Source organism: Bactrocera neohumeralis, chromosome 2, assembly GCF_024586455.1.
Source record: "Bactrocera neohumeralis isolate Rockhampton chromosome 2, APGP_CSIRO_Bneo_wtdbg2-racon-allhic-juicebox.fasta_v2, whole genome shotgun sequence".
Taxonomy (NCBI): Eukaryota; Metazoa; Arthropoda; class Insecta; order Diptera; family Tephritidae; genus Bactrocera; species Bactrocera neohumeralis.
Window position 1 is genome coordinate 74,011,069 of NC_065919.1, and position 23,878 is coordinate 74,034,946.

General features: G+C 37.7%; 1 protein-coding gene across 1 annotated transcript in view; it reads right to left on the reverse strand.

Moving 5' to 3' along the window:
- Positions 1–507: 507 nt before the first annotated feature.
- LOC126767751 (segmentation polarity homeobox protein engrailed) overlaps positions 508–23,878 on the reverse strand; it is a 72,598-nt gene continuing 49,227 nt past the window's right edge. The window contains exons 2-4 of the mRNA XM_050485352.1: positions 1,804–1,982; positions 1,641–1,726; positions 508–1,588 (exon numbers count right to left, since the gene is read on the reverse strand). Of these exons, the coding sequence (XP_050341309.1) occupies positions 976–1,588; positions 1,641–1,726; positions 1,804–1,982 (878 nt within the window). The 3' untranslated portion in view covers positions 508–975. The remainder of the gene's footprint in view (positions 1,589–1,640; positions 1,727–1,803; positions 1,983–23,878) is intronic.

The following is a 23,878-nucleotide window of genomic DNA, read 5'->3' on the forward strand; positions in this document are numbered from 1 at the left end:
AGAACTTTTTGAAAAAATTCAGCTTTGTGACCATATCCTTCACTTTTCTAATATTTTTATCAGTTGAAGAGGTCGAAGATCGTTCAGAACGAGGCATGTCTTCAACGATCTCTCGACCGTCTTTGAGAGTTTTGTACCACTCGTAGGCTTGAGTTTTGATAAAACAGAATCACCGTAAGCATTTTCCAAAACGAAACTTTGTAAGTAATTAAGGACAGTCCTACCAACTTAGCAAAATTATTTTTTTTTTGAAATATCATTTATCCGAGGAATTTAATTATAACTTCCGGGTGCTTTTTTGTCCCAATGTATTTTAGCAATACAAACATATGCACATATGTATGTACTTCCTTTCATGCCACTAACGTAGCTTGGTTATGAGGTTATACTGCTGCAGGATGCGGGAATAAGTGGATTCGTGATTAAACAGCAAAACCAAAAATATTTTCCGTTGTTTGTGAATATATTTTCACATATACTCAGCAGACATGTAGTTCAAACAACCAATCAAGGTTAATTGCTATGATATCTTATATTTGGAACATATTAATTTAATTAAATTAAAAGGAAAAATCACAATTGTGCTTACATAACTAACTACTTAATTTTGAAATCGAATACATTTGCATGTGTGTCTAGAGTCCTATTTCTTAACTCATTAAGCACTTCCTTACATAATCTACGGTTTCGCAAGGGCGTAGCTTAATGACCTACATTATTCTTTCGCTGCAATTTCGGTTTTGGCAATTGTCATAGTAACTGTAGCTTCTTGCATGAGAATGCGACACGCATTCATATACGCAGACTTACATATAAATATATATCATTATTTGGTAATACCACATGTTGACATACATACATAACTTCACATATCATTTACAAACATATCTACATACATATATGTGTGCATATCTACTTAAATAACATTTACAAATTGGGCTAATACAAATAATACCGCGGCCTGCTCCGGTCCGATTAATTGGCGTTGAATTTGCAGGGCGTGCGCTCAGCGTGTACGCCACCGCCGTGAGCGTTGCCATTGCCAACAGCTCTGCCACAGATCGTAACGGCATCCCCGGACGCAGAAGCAGCTGCCGATGCAGCGTCGGCCTGGGCGCGGCTGGTGTAGTACATGAGTGTCATCATCTTCAGCATTTTCAGCTCCTTCTTATCCTCGGCTGCTGTGGAGCTGCTGCAGCCTTGGTTGGTAAGCGTTTGCGTCGCCGGTTGTGTGTGTGTTGGCTGGTGTGCCTTCACTTTCGCCGCCGCCGCCGCTGCCGTGGCTGCTGTCGCTGCTACGCCTGCTGTTGCTGTTGGCAACTGCAATGGGTACAGCGGTGGCTCCGCAGTCATATTACCCCCGTTGCTGTTGTTGTTGTGTTTGTGCGGGTAACTGTGTCGCTGCTGCTGTGTGGGCGATTGGGACTGCAGGCATGATAAGGGTGATATGGGCAGCATGTGGTGGGCCGCCACCGCCAAATTGCGTTGATTGTTGAGTGTGGCCATTAGGTGTTGCTGATGCTGCTGCAAGCGTTGCCGGCATGCTGCCTGATATTGTTGGCTGCTGATGTCTGCTGACTGGTCGGGTCTTTAAAATACTTAAGTCATTAACATTTTCTAAAAAACTTTTATGTCCTGACAATTGTTTCACACTTTCAACGTCCTTTTTCAGCTCCTCCATGTCACGCTTCAATTTGGCACGTCGGTTTTGGAACCAAGTGATTACCTAATGCAAACGTCAAAAACCGCAGTAAAATTAGTGATTGGGTACTTGGTGGCATGTTAATTGATACGTTTTCTTACCTGTGCATTGGAGAGGCCCAAAGAAGCAGCGATCTCATCACGATCAGCTGGTGACAAGTACTTTTGATAGAGAAACCGTTTCTCTAGCTCAAAGATTTGATGATTGGTGAAGGCAGTGCGGGATTTACGTTTCTTTTTTGGATTCGGTCGTGTCGAAAAGATATTCAGCGTGGCAGGATCTGAAAATTAGTAGAAGCAGAATTAGTGATTACAGCAATGACGATTAAGGTTATTAATCGTTATGTTTGAGCATAAATGATGACTGCTGTTATATTTTATATATGTTCATAGGTATTACTTGTAAGCTTCATGTTTGTTGAACATAACCCCATAAATATAACAAACGAACATTTGCGAAAGAACTTTTAACTTTATCATCAAATAAGAAATAAAAAATGGGGCTTAAGATTCCTTTCTTTTAATTTCTTTCCTTTATTTAATTGGAATATGGTTCCAGAACCTTCACATACTCCAAAATTTGTTTGGTATGTTCCTTCAACGAACTTATTTTCACCATGGAGTTGATTGATCTTAAGAAACTTGAAAAGTGATATATTAATCTATTATGCTCCCACCGACCTTATCGATATCTTCTTTAAATTAGACTACTAAACAACCGAAGTGATGTGAAAGCATGGCATCGGCATGGTGACTGAAAAAGGAGCACAAGGCCTCTTGGAACTCACCGCTCGAAAATCAAATTCGCCTCTTTACAGTCAACAAAAAATGGTGTAACTCTCTGCTGGATTTAGAAGTTAAATCTGTCCAGACATATACGACATTTACTCTCGAATACGTTGCAACTAAAAATTGCCGCTGTAAAAAAGCAACTCTTCTCAGGCCAAAAAGATTTCAGACAAGCAGACTTAAAATGGAGACACGCATTCATCAGAGCAACTTTCTTACAGAAGTACACTGAAAAAAAATTCGGAAAAAATCGGCTGGATTACTTATTGGAAGACCACAAAGTACGCAATAGGAATAATTGTCAGACCGACTGACAGCCACTACTGCAGACTGAAAACGGTTGCAAGCTGATCTAAATTCTGCTAGAACAGTCGATATATACATAAGATCATCCCTGAAGGGTATTTCACAATGGTAGCTCAAGAAATAACAAAGTGCGACAAGCGACAACATCGCGAGTCGCAGCAGAGACCTTCAATCAAAACAATTGCCTTTTTGTTATTCCAAATCTGTATCTAGTGACAGAAATATGGTTTAATTTTTATATCAACTTCTACTTTTGAGTATCCATAGAATATGAAGATCCATGAAAAAGGCAGTAACGAATGTCTCTCATCGTGCTCCTCGCATCAACTGGCTATCCAGAATGCTCACACAATAGTTAGAAGATTTATTAATCTCCCAAAGGAATATGACTTTAAAATGCAATAACTGAAAGGGTATACGCGTATTGAGCTGCCTCAATATGAATTTGGAAATGGTATGTTCATTTTATTCATCTCAAAAAGTCATATGTTGACCTTGTAAAGTTGTGAAAAATTGAGAATATAAGGCGGGGTCTTCTTGGTCGGCTAATATCCACGATATATGTAGCTGTGACTTCCTAAAAGCGGGTCTTGACAGAACAAAACTTATGTGTCTAAACTCAGATAACAAGAATCTATAGCATATATTTGAAGAACATGTAGAAGATCATGAGTGTTTTGATTAACTTGGCTGAACGATAACAGTTTCAGAAAAGTCCTCTGAGCACATAAGTAACCGCATCGGAAAAGCAGAAAACAAGCATTTGCATAATCGAGACTGTGGAAGACTTTTAGCCATCCAAGTTCTGTCAACTAAAGAATATTCTTCTTTAAGTTTTGAAGAATATACTGATAGTTCTACTCCTGGATAAATTATTTCGAGCTGCAGAGCAGAATAGAGAAGGTACAATGTTCCATAAGAGTGCGCCAGTAGCTGTACGCCGATGACATTGATATCATTGGCCTTAAAAACCGCGCTGTTAGTTCTGCTTTCTCCAGACTGGATTAGGCAGCGAAGCAAAAGGGGCTGGTAGTGAATGAGGGCAAGACGAAACATTTCCTGTCATCAAGCAAACTGTCGTCGCACTCGCGACTTGGCTCTCACGTCATAACTTCGAAGTCGTAGATAATTTCGTCTATCTTGGAACCAGTATTAATACCAACAACAGCCTCGAAATCCTTCGCAGAATAACTCTTGCCAACAGTTGCTACAACTGAGAAGTAAAGTCTTCTCTCGACTAAGAACGACCAAACTCTACACGTCACTCATCATCCCCGTCCTGCTATATGTTGCAAAGGCATAGACGATGACAATATCTGATGAGTCGACGTTACGAGTTTTCGAGAAAAAGGTTCTGCGAAAGATTTATGGTCCTTTGCGCATTGGCAACGGCGACTACCGCAGTCAATGGAACAATGAGCTGTACTAGATATATGACGACATTGGCATAGTTCAGCGAATTAAAAGACAGCGGCTACACTGGCTTGGTTATGTCGTCCGAATGGACGAAAACACTCCAGCTCTGAGAGTATTCGACGCAGTACTAGTGGGGGGAAGTAGAGGAAGACCTGCACTCCGTTGGAAAAACCAGGTAGAGAAGAACGTGGCTACACATGGATTTTTCAATTGGCGCCAAACAGACATGAACGCTGTTGTAAACTCGGCTATAACCGCGTAAGCGGTGTCTACGCCAATAAAGAAGAAGATACTACAAAAATAGACATTTTAAGATTTATTTTAAGAATATTTCGTCATTTATGCGTATACGTTCGTACATTTTCCACTTTCATAGACTTCATTGATCTTAACATGTATGTATATTCGATGTTTCGCGGCTTTAGGCGGTTTAATTATGTTTTTACAACTTGATTGCGTGAAAGATCAAAAAGATCATTCGCACTTCGTCGATTCATTAATGAATATGTAAATATATTCGTCTGCAACTTGATTAAAGCTCATACACGAATAATATACATACATATGTACATGCACACCTTACCTCACTTCTTACCCAGCTGCCATGCGTCACAGCGAGTGATTCACAAAAACAGAGCGAGAGCGCTGTTAATTCACAGATGAAAGCATTTAATTGTTTCCCGAGAGATTTAGTGCCATCATTTAACAGCAAAGGCTAAACATTTCTATGAAAATCAATTAAAAGCAGCTACCATAATTTGATCAAGCAATGCCAACGAGAACAACAAAAGCAGCAACAACTAAGCGATCAATAATAAAATCAAGATGAATGATTTTTATTGCTTTTAAGTGTGATTATAATTATTGCACGGTTCCAGGTTACGCCTCACGCTACTTTAAGGTCTTTCAGACCTAACCATATGCGTTTACACACACATACATATATACAATTATTTATATAGTCACAGCTTTTTTTTTAGGGTGGTAGGGGTTGTATCCATGTACATAGATGTATGGTTATATACACGTATCGGCGTTAGTTTATAACAGCTCTTCTAGTTTTTAATGCGATTTTTATTGCCATCTTGTTGTTTTTAGTGTTTACGATTCGATCTTTCGATTTCGAATTTGTTTCGCTACTTTTGTTGTGTAATTTTATTTGTTTATGGCGTGTTTGCCGGTGATTTTCACTGTTGATTGATGTTTGGCGGCGGAAATTGACTCAATCGTCTTTATTTCGCTGTTTATTCATCTTTTTATGAAATACTCTACTCTTGTTTTTACAAGTAAAGGAGTATCGTAAATATATTAGTGGGCATTGTGAGCTTTGTTGAAATGAAGCGTTTTTTGAAGTGCTGTCTAAGAGTGGTGAAAATTTCATATAAATATACATATGTATGCGTGTATAAATATTGAAAGAGAAAGATCAAAGAATGCTAAAGGAAAATCAAGAATTTCAAAATTTTTCGAATTCTTCATGCATAAATTTTTTAAGAAAAAGTAAGTGAATGGTAGAGTACATTTTAAATTTATCATAGCATTCCTCTGCGTTAATGGATTAGATCAAGAAGAAATAAATAAAATATACGTTTGTCCAGTGTTATACATTTTTTTTTCATCTTGGAATAACTTAATTTTTTTCGGTCGGTTTTTATGGCAGCTACATATGTATGTGCTATAGTGATCCGATTTGAACAATTTCTTCGGAAATTGTACCGTTGCTTTGAAAAATAATCCATATAAAATTTTGTGAAGGTATTCCGTGAATTAAAAAAAAAAATACAACAACTTGATTTTGATTATTTAACGGGTGATCCAAGTAGTACTTTTTTCAATAGCCTCTTTTTGACAGAGCGCACGTGAGTCATGTAAAGCTGTCATGTTATTTTTGTTCACTATTGTTTGGCATTTCATCATGGAAAAATTACGCCTGAACAACGTTTATAAATCGTTCTAATTTATTACGAAAACTCACGTTCTGTAAGGAATGTGTTTCGCGCATTTCGCTCAATTTATGGTCAACATAATCGGCCTACTAGCGTACTGTTCACAACACCATCACCCATCTTTAGAGCCTGCATTCATTATGGCGTCATTGCTTCGCTTTATGGGTTTTAGAAAAGTTTCAAGGAGATCTGACATTTTCGAGCTAAATTTTGTTCAGCGATGAGGCCCATTCCTGCCTCAATGAGTGTGTAAATAAGAAAAATTACCGCATTTGGGACGAAGAACAACCTGAAGAGGTTCAAGAGCTGCTTTTTCATATATGTATACAAAACAAAGGTTTGGTGTGGTTAGTGAGCCAGTGGAGTCATCGGTTAAAATTTTTTCAAAAATGATGCCGGTGAGAACGTAACCGTTAATGGCAACCGTTATCGCGCCATGATAACCGACTATTTGATGTCTCAAATTGAAGCTCTTGATCTCGTCGACCTTTGGTTTCCACAAAACGGCGCCACCTCCCACACATCGCATCAATCAATGGATTTATTGAGAGCACACTTCGGTGAGAAGTGTAATTTCTACAAAAAACGTGTGATATCACACCGTTAGACTTTTTCTTGTGGGGATATGTAAAGTCTAAAGCCTATGCGGACAATCCCGCTTCAATTCAGGCCTTGGAGCAAAACATCACGCGTGTCATTCGCCAGTTACCAGTCGAAATGCTCGAACGAGTGATCGAAAATAGGACTCAACGGATGGACCATTTGAGACGTAACCACGTCCAACATTTGAAAGAGATAATCTTCAAATACTAAATGCCAAAGAATGTTTTGTCGAATGATAATACACATTCCTCATTAAATTTCAAGTTCTATGTTATTTCTTTTAAAAAGTAGGGAAACTCGAAATGGACCACCCTTTTTAATAACTTCATTTAGATTGTTTCGTTTGTATGGCAGCAAAATGTGCAAAGTTCCAGAACGATGGCTCAAAACCTGTGGGACTAGTTCGCGTATACACAGTCAGATAGAGTGACTTCGATGTAGCCAAAGTTTTTGAGTTTTAAACTAAAAATGTTTTTATGGAAAGTAATTTTTTTAAATTTTTTATAAATATTCCAAAATATGCAATAAATTAGGAATGGAAATATGTATACATAGATATTTTTCTGTACATTTGCATATATTCAATAAATTTTCTCCGTTTTATTTGCAATAAATTGTTTAATAAAAACATACATCCGGTGTCAATTAAGATTTTTTGCTGTCAAATAAATTTTATGGAATTTTCATTTTGTTTTACCAGGCGGAACACTTCAAACGATGTCCTTTTTAGCACAAATGAATTGGAGCAAAGTCATTTACTCACATCATAATTACGCTCTTTGTAAGCACTCAAAGAAACTCACATGTGTATATACTTGTACATATTTTGGTATTTATTATATGTTATTATGTGTGTGCTTCGGCCGCTGTAGACAGCTGCTCGCTTTCCTTGGCGGCCGATATTTCATAAAGTCAAAACAGTGGGAAAAGGGGCGTTGCCTACCATTTTGACTTACATAAATGCGGCTATTTGCTCAATTACTGTTTATATGCAGCAAAAAACGAACATCACTTACACTAACACACATGCTAACGCGCATATATAGCGAGTGTATATACGTATGTATGTATGTTTGTTAAACAAATTGACGCCCCTTTCTTATTTGTTTTTCGGTTTTGCACTACTTAGGTGTTGAAACCAACGCGAAAGGACGACCTTTCCGTCCACAAACGACGAAATGGCGACACGCGGTACGAGCAGATGCCAGCAATTTTTCGTGTGTACCTTTTTTGCTTTCGTTTTCGCTAGCATTTGCTGTTGTGCGTGGTGTTGTCGCTTTAACTATTGAGTTAGCAGACAAAACGCTCACTTCAGCAGAATTTATATTAGAAAGACAATAAGAATGTCGGGGGCAATATGTCCTCCCCTAAAGCCACTGGCGACAAATGCAATAAAAAGAGAACAATAAAAAAATTGCGTGGTTTCTCACCTATTTATATTCTCATGAGATTATTTTTCCTGCGGAGTATTCAGGAAAAATATAAATAGTTACATAAAAGGCAGTAAAATAAAATATTTATAAATATGTATAACTGTGTGTATATAATTGCTAATTGAGCTAAACACATGTCACATAGTCGTATGCACTTAGAAATATATTGGAAAATGCCAATTAGCAACTTATTGCATCGTTTAAAAATTAAACTAAAACCAATTAGCCAATTATAAAGTGATTTTATCGCTAGCTAGTTAATATTGATCGTTTAGTTAGCAACCAAATTAGTCACTTAGCACTCGTTAGGGACTGGTGTAAAGTAATGTGTTTACACCCTTTGCAATTATTCTGCCTCAAGGGGGTTAGAACTATCTAGGATATTAAAAATATCGAAATTCTTACTCTTTGGTTGTAAGCACGGCGTTTTTAATTTTAATTCAGACACCACGAGTTCCTAGAATTACTGAGGCTCCCTTAAAAAAAATACGAAGATTTGTCCAATAGTGTAATATTCTGAAAGTGAAAAACTCAATTCCTTTTTCCTTACTCCCAGAATACATTGTCAAAGTTAGTCTTTTCGTAGCCATGTAGACTGATCTAAACCATCAATTTTGACTATCTTGCAGCTTTTATTGTCTTATTTTGTTCTATAGCTTCTGTAGAATATTGCCTTAGACTTCTTCTTTTCCCTTATCCAATACTTAGTTTATGGTCTAGATAAAACACGTATTTTTTTGCTTCATATGATCCTGATATAAGTTCTGCTGCCAAAGCGGAGGCACTTTTTCCCAGGGGGTGCCGGAAATGAACAAAATCCTTGTAAAATGTGTAGGTTTCATTAGGCTAGATGGCTGATTAAAGATCGCACGTGGACTACTATATATAGCCCCCTGTGAACTCATGGAAAAGAAGAATTGCTGTGTTCGAATTTATATATTATAAAATTTTCACAGTCGCTTAATTTTCACTTCCGCAAGTTCGGTGGAATGTTTGAAGGTATGCGCTCCCAAGTGTCTAAGACTTGACCTCCCAAACGCGGTACAGAAAAGAAGGAGTTGTGGAGAAGGAGTTTTTTCCACCTCATCTGTTCCATATAGTTTCTGCAGATAACGTCTGGTAAGATTCCCAATCTAACAGGGTGAACGCCAACAGGGCAATAGCCTTTTAAAAACTCCAAAACTAGGGAGAGTCTATCCTTACCGAGGGCAAAGGGATCACCAGATCTCTTGCGATCGATCTCCAGTCCAGCGCTCGTCAGCTTCCGCGAAGCCCAGCTATCTAGTAGTAGAACACAACAGCTCAGTGCCCCTCTCGTCCAACGGCTTCTTACTACTCATAACACCCTCGTCTGTATATGGGCGGTGAAGGAGCCGGCAGAGCTCGATTTGTCGACTCCATGATCTAAGTGATCCGATTCGAAGTCAAAGTGTATGAGAATATCCGAGTGTTCAAATACGTGTTCTTTTAAGAACCCAGATTCTCTGAGTCTGATAGCAACTTTCGCAGCCACACACCTTCGGGGCACTATGTGCAAGATGACGTTAAATTGGAGAGGACCTTAGTGAACCACACATTATGATTATTTTATGATAGTTTTTATTATTATATTTTGAATTATGACGAGGCAATATTTGGTTGAGGAGAATTTTAATGATTACATTTCTTCTTGATTTATAGTGCTTACGTTTTCTTCGCAAGAACATTTCGATATGTGAAATATTGTAAGAAGTTCCTTTTCAACCGTTTCGAATTCATTGTTTTAGGACTTTCGACATTTAAATGAACCCGACTTTTTTAAACAGTGTCATACAAGGTCTATTACTTTACATTTTGCTTATTTACATACCCACAAAGTTAGGGATGATTTGAAAAAGTGTTCGAAGAGCTCTTTTAAATTGCGAACGTTAATATCAAAAACACGTGTTTATTTACAGTTTATCAGCTAATTCTCTAGAAAATTCTATATTTCCAAAACTCAACAATCATATACATATATTAAATGAGGGTTATTTGTAAAATTTAGAAGTTTCTCGTAGTATTTTTTCTCTTTTCTTCGAAAACTCTCATGGCAAGCGAAACTTTCGGACAATCTTTCGTATTAGGTTCACTAGCCTTTGAAAACGATGTAGAGTGAAAAAATTCATAGCAGAAAACGGAATATAAAATAGCAAAACTTAAGTGAAAAATAGTTTATGGGCCTTTGGGATGCTTAATTTTTTAAAGATTAAAAACATTTTATCTCAATTTCATGTCCAGCAAGGAATTTTAGGGAAAAATTTTAAATGGCAAAGTAATGGTGGTAATTAAAAGATCTACAACTTTTATATTACGGAGTTACATGGGTTTCCTCGGGTAAAAACAGGATTTTTTTAACAATTTTTTTCTCGTATAAGAATTGAAATATTTTATTGTTACAAATATATACTATTAAACAAAGAAATTCTTAAATTTTTGGCAAAAACTATTTTAAACTGGGCCATTGCGACGCCATTTCCGGTGACTCCTCGAAAAAAATATGCGCCCGCGTTGGCAGAATAACTGCTTACGGGATCATCTAAAGTGAAAAAAGTATGTGTTTAAGTTAGAACCTTAACTTGGAACTTGGACAAAGAAAAAGGTCGGTTGAGTACCGACTTCTAAAACACAGTTTCGAGAAAAACTTATTTAAAGACGGCGCGGGGCACTTAGCCCAGCTAGCCTCAAGCGCACAAGTTCTCAAGGCTGTGCCTCCGAATCTATTACTCACATCAACTTGAAAATTTAGGACAATGTTCTGGAGGTGTTTTAGAGTTAAATAAGAAAAATTAAATATTTTGAAACCCATAAACCCATATAGTCCATGCAACCCATTAATACCTCTTTCACATAACCTCAAACTTTAAGTGAAAATTTCAAATAACAATTTAAAATCTTTCGTTCAATTTTGTTTTTTTATATTTCTTTTCCAATAGGCTTTTCGTATTTTGCTCTAAAAAATTACACTAGTTAACAGTAATTTTACGATTGTGATGCTAGTGGTTGTTTTTTGTTAACTTTGGGTTGCTATAACCGAAACTGATAGTAAAAATTCCCTAACACGTAGAAATTGTTTGTATTGTAATCAATCAGAGACACCTCAAATACGGCTAGAGATCTCTTAGCACATCAGTCGGAATTTTTCCTTCAGATTTGTTGAGTAGTGTTATCGTCCTTGATCTCTAATCTATGTATGTTGCACGTATGCATATGTGTGTATAGGTGTATATAAAGTGAAATTTGTTAATTAATTTGAGTGCCGCTTGCATTACTCATCAACTATACAAGATGCTTGTTAATTAAGTTATTTCATGCTTACATGTAATAATTAAACGAAGCATAAATTAAATATAACTATATTTGTATTTGTATATTATATTCTCCATTAAAGTAGTTTGCATGTCAAGAAAAGTACTACTCAGACACTTTTGCACATTAGGGTGGGTCAAAAAAAATTTGTAACTTTTTACTTAAATACCGCCAAAAAGTTGAGGAAGTTACGAAAAATTTATGGTTAAGCTATTAAGACTATAATTTTGTTGTCTTTTGGGACGATATTTTTCGCTATCTAAGAAAAAATTATTATTTTTTGATACACCCTAATGCACTTACCCATCTATGTCTAATAAAAACTCGAAAGTTATGCACAACAGTTAATTTTTTCTAACGCAAGCGGCGCCATGTATTTCATAACCAAGAAGCCTCGTCAACCAGCAAGCGGAAATTAAGGTCACTTGAAATGACAGCCAAAATGTGTTTTGCACCAAAGACTTGCCTCTTCTTCTATATTTTTTATATATTTCATATTTTATTTAGTGTCCAGCAAGCTATTTCCAACCAGCTGGCTGGCTAATCGACTGACTACGTGCCAACATAATAAACAATGAGCAATCATATTTAGGCGGAAAAACGCGAAAGCAACTCAAATAGGTACAATATTAACAAATAATGTCATCAGCATAACTAATCATTATGACAGGGACACAGTGACATTTACTTGTGGTACTTAACCGTCAAACATACACACGTCTGCTTATAGGCGCAAAAAGCCAAGGTGCATGGGGAGGTGTTGCCACTGAGCTGGCTCCGGTGGCAGCAACGGGCGGCGAGCTAAGCAGCACGCGCTGCACGAAACGCGTAGCAAAAACACGCTCAACACGAATGGTGGACGCATCAAGCACGCTGACTATGAGCTGCTTACAGCTCGATACATTAGTATGTGTATGTGTGTGTGCATGTGCGGGTAGTCGTATTATTAAAATGAGGCGTAACAATATACGCAACGCGTCTCATTGTTTGGCTAAGCAGAAGCTCAAGTAAAACCTATGAAAAGCGCACACAATGGCCAGGATAAAGCTAATAGCTGCTTGAATGGCAGATGAATGGCTGGCGGTGGCGGCACTAACCATTGCTGTTGTTATTGTAGTTTCTGTAACTGGCAATAGCGATGGCGTGCGCGCAGTTGTCACGGAATGTTGACGATGTCATTTGTTTGTATAAGGACAATGCCGCCCTTGCTCACCGCGCAGGTGAGAAGAAGAAGAGCAGCAGCAACAGCGGAGGGCGCAGAAGAAAGGCGCGGCCGCGGCTACGGCACACGCACATAAAACAAGCATATAGCACAAATATTGTGTTGGCTGCGAATCGACTATTGTGCGGTATTGCTGGCCCTTGGGAGCGCAGTGCCGGGGTGGACATTGAATGGACAGCTTTTTAGTGGAATTGAAAATGAGCGCGAGTTATGCGAACGGCAGCGTCACTAATTGAGACACGAATGTTGGAATGATGATGGATTACATCGTTAAGGATTACTTGAATTATGCTGTTTGTTTTCCTTGGGCCGAGTTATGGGCTTCATTGTCGCCGCCGCTTGCCAGCAATGAAAGGTTGCGCGCTTTCTCGTTTTTCGGTTTTTTATTTAATTTTCTTATTTCATTATTTCAGTGCACAAAAGAATATAGATTAGATTTTACTGGACAGTAGATTTTAACGAGTTTTGCTTTGTAAAAATGGTGTTTGCGAGAGTGTCTTGCATTATGGCGATAATAGTGGAAGATGCGTCTATTTAACGAAATGTGAAGTAAGTGCACGTATTTTCCAAAACATTTGTAGGCTTCTATAAAAACTAATAAGTATGCATAATTTCACAGGACACCTGATTTGCATATTTCATTGTGCATCTGTCATGCAGAAACTCCCTCGAATTTTATGTAGACAACAAGTAGTCTCTGACTACCTCGGCCATTTTAGAGCGCTTTTAAATGGCTTACCATTAACTGCCATTTTTACACTGAAACCCTTAAGGTAATGATCTCTGCAAAATATAGTCCAAATGTATGAATGTTTAGGTAAAGAGAAGTCACGTCTGCCTCGTCTTCCATATTATTTATTTATGTTTAATTGAATTATGAAGATAAAATAATACGACCTGCAGAACTAAATAAACACAGTACGGAATTTCGCCAGTCATCAAGCTAAGAGACATCGGATTCGCGACTTAGCACCTCACTGTTGATAGTCATGACTTTGAAGTCGTAGATAATTTCATATAACTTGGAACCTGCTAACAACAATATATGTAAGCCTTGAAATCCAACGCAGATTCACGAATCACGGTGCTATTTTTTACTGATAGACAATTGAAAAGTAATGTCCTCTCTCGACGAACACAGAGCAGACTTCACAAGTCTCTCACCCTTTCTGTTCTGCTATATGGCGCAGAGGCCCGAACAATGATAAAATCTGATAAGTCGGCTTTGGGAGCCTTTCGAAAGAAATGAACGATGAGTTGTGCGATATATCTGGCGATATTAATATGGTACAGTGATTCAAAAAAAAAAAAAAAAACCCAGATTTGATTTGATTATTCAATTCAGTTCCCGCCGGGGAAGCAGAGGAAAATGAAGACAAGTACTCTGTTTCGGATATTACTCACTGTTGTTTACGTGGCTATAGCCGCATAAGCGGTATCTATGCAAGTAAAAGGTATTTAACCCTTCGTAGGCAGTTAATGTGATCACACTTTGTGACTCCCCGCATTTTGACGGATAAGACAGTATTTGCCATATTCGATACAATTTCGCCAGTTAATCAACTATTTCGACTGCTACTTGGTCTTTGGTATGTGCCAGCCTATCCATGCTTCGTCGATGGTACCGAATCCATGCAGAAACTCCTTTGAATTTTGCTTAAACAGCTTGACACACTGCTGTAAATGGTCCCGAAGAGAGTAAATGTGACGTCAATTTCTACTATAGCTTTCTCATGCCCCATCTTAATGCAGAATAAGATCATTTAAGATGACTACTAAACCATATCGTGAACCGTCAAAAAGCGGTTTGCCAGCAAGAGATTGTCGGAAATCACTGAGGTAGCCGTTTTCGGTAAATGTTGGAGTGGTTTATAAAAAAATCGAATTGCGGTCAGCATCCAAAAATTTTGTGATTTCAATCGAATCACCAAACGTATTGCTCTTTTTTTAATTTTTTATAAAATTCGCGTAAAAGACCTGTTGGTTCCGAGAATGTACTACATGATAGCAAATTCTCTAGCGATATTGGAACTATCGGTCACATTCGGAACACCTTCGTGAGGAACTCGTACTCATGGATTTTCGGTGTGTTTAAATCAAATCCCTATTTTTAATGGGAACACTCATATTGACACTCATATTTCGCCAGCAAATCATGGCTGCTGAAACTCCAATACATTGAAAGAATGAGGCGAGTACTAATATACTATATATACTTGTATACACTATACAACGCTTAAGATTAATGTCTAAAAAAAGATTTACACAAGAGTTTCGGTTAGAAATGTCAATTAGACTTTAAGAAACTCAAAGAAATGTTAATTAAACAGTTATCTCGGGTACAGCTGTTGGGTAGTTAACTGGTGATTTAACCAGCTAGTTAACTGGTGACTTAACCGATAGATGACTTGCAGGGTCATATTTCGTATTGTATTTATTTTGGTTCCCTATTTGAATTGATCATCGGTTATCTCGCCTGAATCATGTAATTTTTTCAACTAGTCGGAAAATCAAGGCAAAATCAAAATTGCTCTCTAAAATTCAACATTAAGAAACTTGTAAATTGGGGCTCGTTCTAGATTTGATAGCCAACAAGCGATCAAAATATCGGCCTCTATATCCCTTATATTCATTAATATTTTTTTACAGCCAATACAAATGCAATTACTTATAAATTGATTATTTCCACATTTGTAAAAGTCAATTACTAGAAATTTATTGCAATTTTATGCAGATCGTGCTCGACATTACTCATATATATCAAATAGATTATGTATGTACTTAATACTAGTTCTCAAGACCACTACCTACTCGATGTTTACATTTGGTTTCCTATTACGTTCTATTACAAACTTGCTTCATTTATTAATTCATATTTTATTTATTTCGCTTTGTTACCTCGGTCAATTGTACTTGTGTATGGTTCACACCCGTCAATGTAGTACACGAAGGTCCGATTTGTGCGCTTAAATACTGGACTCGTAGAGTTCATGTCCAGCGCCAATTTGTTTGTAATTAATTAAATACCCTGAGTTATGCTCAAACGGTGCATAAATTAATTAAAATCAGAACGAAAACGTCAAGTGTCGTGTTGAAAACCCATTTAAGTCACATCGAAAACAAGTCGGATTAGCAATAATTTGTGTATTTATTATAATTTACAACTTACAAATGTAAAAAATGTAAGAACACAAACATATAAATGCGAATATTTTCATGAGCTTATGCCGTTGTGCTGAGAATTAAAGTGAGAGGCGTTCAACAAAATTGAATTCAGACAAAATTAATTATTTGCATTTATATTGAGATATGTAAATGAACAGATTTGCTAACCGATTTGTAAACGGATATTATTAATATTTATTTTTAACGCTTAGAAAATGGCTGATATTGGATTCGGAGTTCCAAAGAATTAGTTTTATTTTTAGAAAAATGAAAACTTTAATATTCGATGGATAAATGCTCCAGAAACGTTTAGTATACTACTATGAGCAAAAAATAGTAAGCCTTTGTTCATAATTTTAAAATTCTTAACTTATTTTTCAAAATCTTTGTCGCCCACCTCAGAATAAACCCCCATGACCCCAATACATTTGTGCCAACGTTTTTTCTAATCCTCGAAATAGTTGTTAAAGTTAATTTCCGGGATAGGCTTCAAAGCGCGTAGCGATTTTCGTTTCGTTTTTCTTCAGTTGACTCAAAACGGTTACCCCTGAGCGGTCTTTTGAGTTTGCTGAATAGCCAGAAGTCACACGGAGCTAAATCAGGCGAATACGGTCGTTGCGGCACGATATTGATTCAAAATTTGACGAAAAACTCAAGAAGAATCAATGCAGTATGCGACCGTGCATTATCGTGGTGCAAAAACCTAGAGTTGTCGGTACATATTTTCGGCCTCTTTTTACGAATAGCTTCGCGCAAACAACGCACACTCAAATAACATTGATTTTTGAACTGATTTGACGTGGTTTTTTCAGCTTCGGCTCACTTTTGCCACGATATTCGACCGATTTATCGTCTGTTTCCGGGTCATAAACATAGATCCAAGACTCATCGCCAGTAATAATACGTTTTGTAACATCTTGGTAGTCGGAAAGCACTGTTTGAAAGAAGATAACGCGTCACTGTTTTTCGAAAAAATTTTGTGATTTTTATTTGGCTTTAACTTTTCTTAGGTCCAAATGATCTTTCAAAATGGTTTTCAGTGATACTTCCGATATTCCAACTATGAGAGTAAGATCTCTGACAATTAATCGAATCGTCGAATCTTAATCACCAATTCCTTTGTTTTATTGATCTGTTGCTCATCAGTTGATCCGTCCTGGACGTGGTTTGTCGTCAACACGTTCTCGACACTCTATTTGAATGGGTTGCTCCAATCAAAAATATTTGCTCGCGACAAACAAGTATCACCGAAAGCCTTTTCCAACAATCTGAACATTTCATCACCAAAAATTTGATTCCGCACACAAAATTTAATGGAATTTCCTGGTTGAATAATTTCACTCACCGTGAAAATCGCAGACGCACTTTATGTACTTTAGAAAGACAAGTGTATACTAAACACTAAAACATTCATGATTATTTTGATGTGACATTTGGCAGATACTGTCACTGACAGTCATCCCAACATAAAAAAATATTTTTGTGAATGTGTTTTCGAGCGAAATTTAAACCAAAAGTTGTTACTATTTTTTGTCCACAGTGGTAAGTCTCGAAAAACAAAGAAAACATTCATCTTACTATCAAGTTTTTATACCTCAAGTTTCTTTTTATCTAAATGGTTCCAAACGATTTTTTATACAAAGTTTAGCTTGTTTTTAGATTTTCTAGGATGCTTAAAATCCAATTTTCTTAAATAGTTAGCAAACTTTTTTCACCATAATTCCGCTTATTTATTAATAGTTGAACCGAACTTGGTGCTCTCTAAAATTGACATACATATGTATGTTTGGTATGGACATAGTTATGCAGGTCATATGTGTAAGTTGGTACACTTAGCCTAAATAACCTAATCTCTGTTTGTTTTTTTTTTGGTTTTTTGATTACAAAGTAATTTGTTGACTACCTTCAGCATTGCGGTTAATACATATGGTTGATGGTTAGATGGCTTTCCAGAAAACCAACCAATTAACCACAATTAATTAAAAGATGCTTATCTGCGCTTATTTCATTCCTCATCGCAATTGTTTGGAGCAACGCTTGCTGTTGCAGCAACTCCACTGGATACTTAGTATTATCCCATCTAAGTCGCCTCGGGCGACAGCACTCTCACAGCTTAGCTACTGCCCTGGAAAACTCAATCAAAAGCCATTAAACCGTCAGCTTAACTGAGGAAGCTGCAACTGCCTTTGTGAAAGCGTGTGTATGTGTGTGCTGTGTGCTGGAAGAAACCCGAGTGAGACTCTTTATAATTTTGGCTTCCTATTAGATAAGCGTTAATCGCCAGTTTGACGGAACGATACGCTAAGGTGCCGCCACAACGCTACACACTTACCTACATATGCTTGCATCTATGTATCTATTATGTGTATGTGTATGTATGAGTTGTTAAGCTGCTGCTCAAGAAGAATGGTGGAAATCAATTATGTTAATTAAGTGAAATGCTGAGTGCTGTCATTCAGAGACAATAGAGACACACTCAATTAAAAGTGCCACCGGTCAACGTCTTTGAAGCCTTTGCTTTACAATTGTTGTTGGTGAACGAGATTTTGGATTTTACAAAAGTGTTTTTATTCACCAACTTGGAGAGCTGTGAAGAAGGTTAACTCTATTTCAAGTGACTTTAATGGATAAGACTGTTGAAGGTGGGAAAATAAGTAGCAAATTGCTTAAGTGGGGTTTATCTCTTCAGATTGATAGAGTTGTGATTTGGTTCAAATTGGTTTTATTTGAGAAGATGTTAATATCATGAGTGTATGGGTGGATATACATATGTATGTACTTAGTTAGTTTAGAATATTTCTGGTAAACTGCATTACACAGGCTAATAGAATCTGAAAAATTTTCGTCAAGGTATTGTATTATTTGTATTATTTTTTTGTACTTATGTTGATTCGAAGTTATTTTGGACTAAACAGTGTATATAACTTCTAATCAAATTTCAAAAAACCACATTTTCACCTATTTGAATATAAATCTTTATTATCTCCTTAAAAATAAATTCCTTTTCAGCCAATACAAATCTGCTTACACTACTCAGTAAATTTTCAATACACTTTTTATAAGCCTTGGATGGGCTGTCCTTCAGTGCCTTAAGTAAATTACAAGTTGGCAGAAGGTGAGGTCTCTGACCGAAAGTATTCCTGTGACTCTACGATAAAAAAGTCAAGCCCGTTATGTTTTATTGGGTTTTGTCTGAGGTAGGGCCCTAGAAAAGACCACACTTGCAAGGAATCTCGAGAGCGTTTAACTGGCGATGCTCATCAGCATCTGTGGTGCACTAAATGCCAGAAAATTTGGGTTTCTAAATAGACGCATATCTGAACAACAATCGTTGTGATTCACGCCTCAAATAATAAAAGATTTTTGCACGTATTTTTTGGCTCCAATTGGTCGGGTGGAAGAGACACCTTTTCCATCTTGGTCGGGTTCGAGACCGAGCTAAAACCTCTGTCAGACACCCGGCCGCAGTGCGACTCCACACTAGATTGAATTTTTCAATCATAATTAAGATTTAAACCACAGACACCACGAATCTCCCAAAAGGGCCAAACCCAATGAATAGATTGGAGCAAACTCCAAGGGCCAACTGCTCCGCGTGGTACCAGACTTAAGCCTCCGGTCAGACCATTTAGCCTTTGCTACTACAGTTGAGTACCCCACAAACTCAATGACTGGTGACATTTGTCGCTGGAACTTCAAATGTGTTTTCATTAGAAGGGAACTAATTCAAAGTCTATAATATCATTTCAAGCTGGGTATTATAGCTCTTTTTCTGACAAAAACTATGCTAAAATTTCGAGGCAAACCAAATATACAGAAATAGTGCATATGGATTTTAGCCGCATCTTACGACAGGCATACCTTACAGCGAGCAAATTTTACCCCCTGCCCGCTGGAAAGCATGTCTGAACATTCGGAAATCCCCACACGCTTTGGCTTTGGCTGTATACCTTTATACCTGGATCATGGAGTCGCCAAACACACCTGCTAGCGAGTTTGGGTGGGTTGAAGTCATTGGAGGAGAGGGTCAGCTTCTTTGCGGATGAGTTAAAGTTTCGGAGAAGATTGCTGGAAGAATGTATATGCTGCTAGGAACACACTATCAACTTCAGTTTAAGAATTTCTGATTATTGCAGTATTTTTCAAGCCGACGTTGCTGCCATTAAAGTAACAGCAGATTTACTGCTCCTGAGTGCAGCCTTGTTCATAGAGATGACTATCACTCGGATTGGAGGGCTACTAATCTTGAGCGTGCGTTCAAAGCTGGTTAAGGAATGCTTAACGTCGTTATCAATGGCAGCAAGTCATTTTCTGATAAGACCAGTGTGGCTGCCAGGCAAGGGAAGACACCCTAACCCCTTCTCCTCGGGCATTCTACTACTGGATATCTGGCCTTCGCGGGAACGTCTCCTGCGCTGGTTTACCATCAATGTATAAGCTGTCGCAAGATCCTTTTGGCTCAAGATCGACCATAATAGATCCAATGATAACTTTATTCTCAGTAAGGCTAGCCTTAGCCGGAGCAAATTTGTTTTGGCCGCAAGACGCCTCTCTGACTTACAAGTTCATAATATCTCAGAGTTATTCAGTATGTGAATCATAGAACATCACAATATAACAACGTAACGACGTTCTTTCAACCAACTCTCCAACTACATATGATAGATACTCAATGCCAACTCTTCGTCTTCTTCAAATAACATTTGTACGCTATTCGAGTGATTGTATGATGATATACATACATATATCTTATTATACAAGTACGTCTGTATGTAACCATGCGCCGTTAGAATATCAAGATTTTCATAGCACTTTTTGATTTTCCCAGCAGCGACACTAAAACACACTAGGAAGTACAGAAGAATTAAACAAAACACCGAAACTCTTCTATCACGTGACAATACTTGCAACAGCCTGGCAACCAGTCGGCAAACACATACTTATGACAAAGGCATTCATTTGTAAACTGTGTAATTTCATTAAATTCAAATTATTTACCGTTGAACGAAGAAATTGCAAGGTTATTAAAAACTCTTCTTGCGAATTCAAATATCCAAAAGTGCATGTGAAATGTCGAAATTTGTGAAAGCACAGCGCATGTTCAACTTATACCGTTATATGGATGAGTGTGTATGTGAATGCATATTGATATATGTACGTGCAGGTGTATGTATGTGTGGATACCTCCCAAAAGCGATCATAAATGTAAGCAAAGTTGTGACAAGCGTTTTCTTTCATACTTAACCGATCGTTTGCCGTCACTGCGATCTCTTAATGAACGGCCTTCATCAATGCAAATTAGGGAGGAAAGCAAGGCGACATGAGCGGCACCTCACAACAAGCAGCGATAAAAAGGTACAACAATAAAAATTTGCTAAAAGCGTTAATTACATTCACGAAAAAAAGGATTGAAACGGACCGCCGACTTTACGCGTATTATTCATAAACACGCCGCCGCAGCAGACAAAATGCGAAGCGGCCACTTTTAAGCTTTGCCAGCGCTTTTGGCACTCATCGATGAGCAGGGTAAACCGCAAAAGCCTCTTCGAGCCAATATTCATAAAGGCATGCAGAAATTCATAAATGTGCGGGCACAGACACACAAACAAACATATGAACACATATAAGAATGTTAAATCATGAAAGAAATTACGGGTATACTCAAGTGAGGACTCGGTTAAAGTGTATCAGATGCTGCTTAACAACAAAAAAATAATACAACAAGAAAAATGCACTGAAGCTAGAATACCCTTCACTTCGAAATCATTTTTTATACAAAAACTTGATTTTGCCTTGTCAGTTTGAGAAGCTTCTCAGAGAGTAAAGGACGTGTGCAAATATTCAAATCGATATCTCGAAAATTGAAGATTCAGGGTTAGACGGTCAGACGTAAACCTACTCAGCTTGTCACGCTGATCATTTATAAAGAGTGATCCATTTCGAGGTTCTCAATTCTCGATGACTCGTTTGAAAATTCTGACTGGTAACTGAACAACACGTGTGATGTTTTGCTCCAAGGCCTGAATAGAAACGAGATTGTCCGAAAATACTTTTGACTTTACATATCCCCACAAGAAAAAATATAACGGTGTGATATCACACGATCTTGGTGGCCAATCGACCGGCCCATAACGTGAAATTATCTGCTCGCCGAAGTGTTCTATCAATAAATCCATTAATCTTTTTGAAAACCAGAGACCAGGAGCTTCAATTTCAGGCATTAAATGTCGTTTATCATGGCGCAATAACGACCGCCATTGACGGCTAAGTTCTCACCGGCATCATTTTTAAAGAAATATGGACCGATGATTCGTTCGGCCCTTAAACCACACCAAACCGTTGTTTTTTCTGAATGAAATAGTAGCTTTTGAATCTCTTCAGGTTGCTATTCGCCCCAGGTACTTCTTGGAACTTTTCAAGTGCCCATAGAGAGAAGCGATGTCGCTGGGAAGGTCGGACGGGTTCAGTTGTTGCACAAGCGGCATTTTGTACGCTTTCAATTTAAAATATCGTCATAAAATACGACAAGTCGTTCCATACGTTAGTTCGAGTTGCTGCGAATGCGCCGAATCGACTCTCCACAGTCTTCGTGTACACTCTGTTTAGGGTATAAAAATATCAACAACAACAAGCAACAAAGCGAGCAAGTGACTGAAGTACATCGCATGTGCCGACCGATTGTGTGTGTGTGTGTGTATGTGTGTATGCGTGTACCTGAGCAGCTTATTGCCAAATGGAGCGCAGTACCGTGGACCACAGATTGCGTTGTCCAGAAGCTCGAAAGCATAATCAAAAACTAATTTTAATCCTGTTGTGGCCGTTGATGAGGGATCAAATAAATGCGCTTGACTGGATCTGTCGTGCGTGTTCGGGGATTGCGGCAATGCCGTGTGAGATACAGCCAAGTAAAACAAGGTAACATTAATAGTAGCAACCAGAACAGCAACAACAACAACAAAGCGATTAGCAATACAAATTATTATATGACCACATACTTGTATACAAATTGTGAGAAAAACCAAAGTTCATAAATGCTGAAAAGCAAAAACAAACGGAACGAAACAACAACAAACAGTACCAAAAATTGCTTCCACAAGCAACTAATATAGCGCTGTGGCGGTTTCGGTTGCCTGATTTGTTTGAGCTGGCCCGCTGCTGGCTACTTAACGGTAGGCCCCACAAACACGTCAACTCCGGCTGAGATCCTCTCAATTTAAGTAGCCTTTTAATATTTGAAATACCGCAGAAGCGGTTGGTGTCGGCAAACTCCAACGCGGATGAGTCACAAAATGCCATTAGATGATTGAAATATTGAAATATTCTCGACTGTGTGAAATATTTGAAAGTTCAAGTGAAGGTGGGTTTTGGTTTTGATGTGGATCTTAGCAACAATATCAGTATTAAACTTTAGGCTCATTTCGTTATAAGTTCTATTAATAGCCTGTTTAGAAATTTCTACTAAACCTTACAGACGTCGGACGATTTAGGAGAAGACTACAGAGCAGCTAGTTCATCCAACCCTCTATCGGCACTATTTTTTGGAGTAAAATATCCTGGTATTGTATCGGGACTCATTCATCATAAATTTTAGAGAATTAAAAAATAGTAGCTTGAAACCATATGAATTGAAGCCACTGAAGACTCTTTTGGGAGTCTACTCTATTAAGACCGACATTTTTGATATAAATAATTTATTGAAAGTTTCTTATGGATCGACTGAACATTTAATATACTCTAAGCGCTTTAATACCAAACTCATACCAAAAACCCTGAATTCTTTGCTAAGAAATATCACTTTAAGCCCTTTTTGTGATGGCTCAGCTCCTTCAGCAAATTTTTTTTATCTCTTCGATTGACTGAAAACGGGTTGATGGATTGTGTTCATAGCGATTTTGGCTTTCAATTTGGTCAAAATCGCTGCTCGATGCCATGCTGCATTATCATCGTGTAAAATCCATGAATTGTTCTTC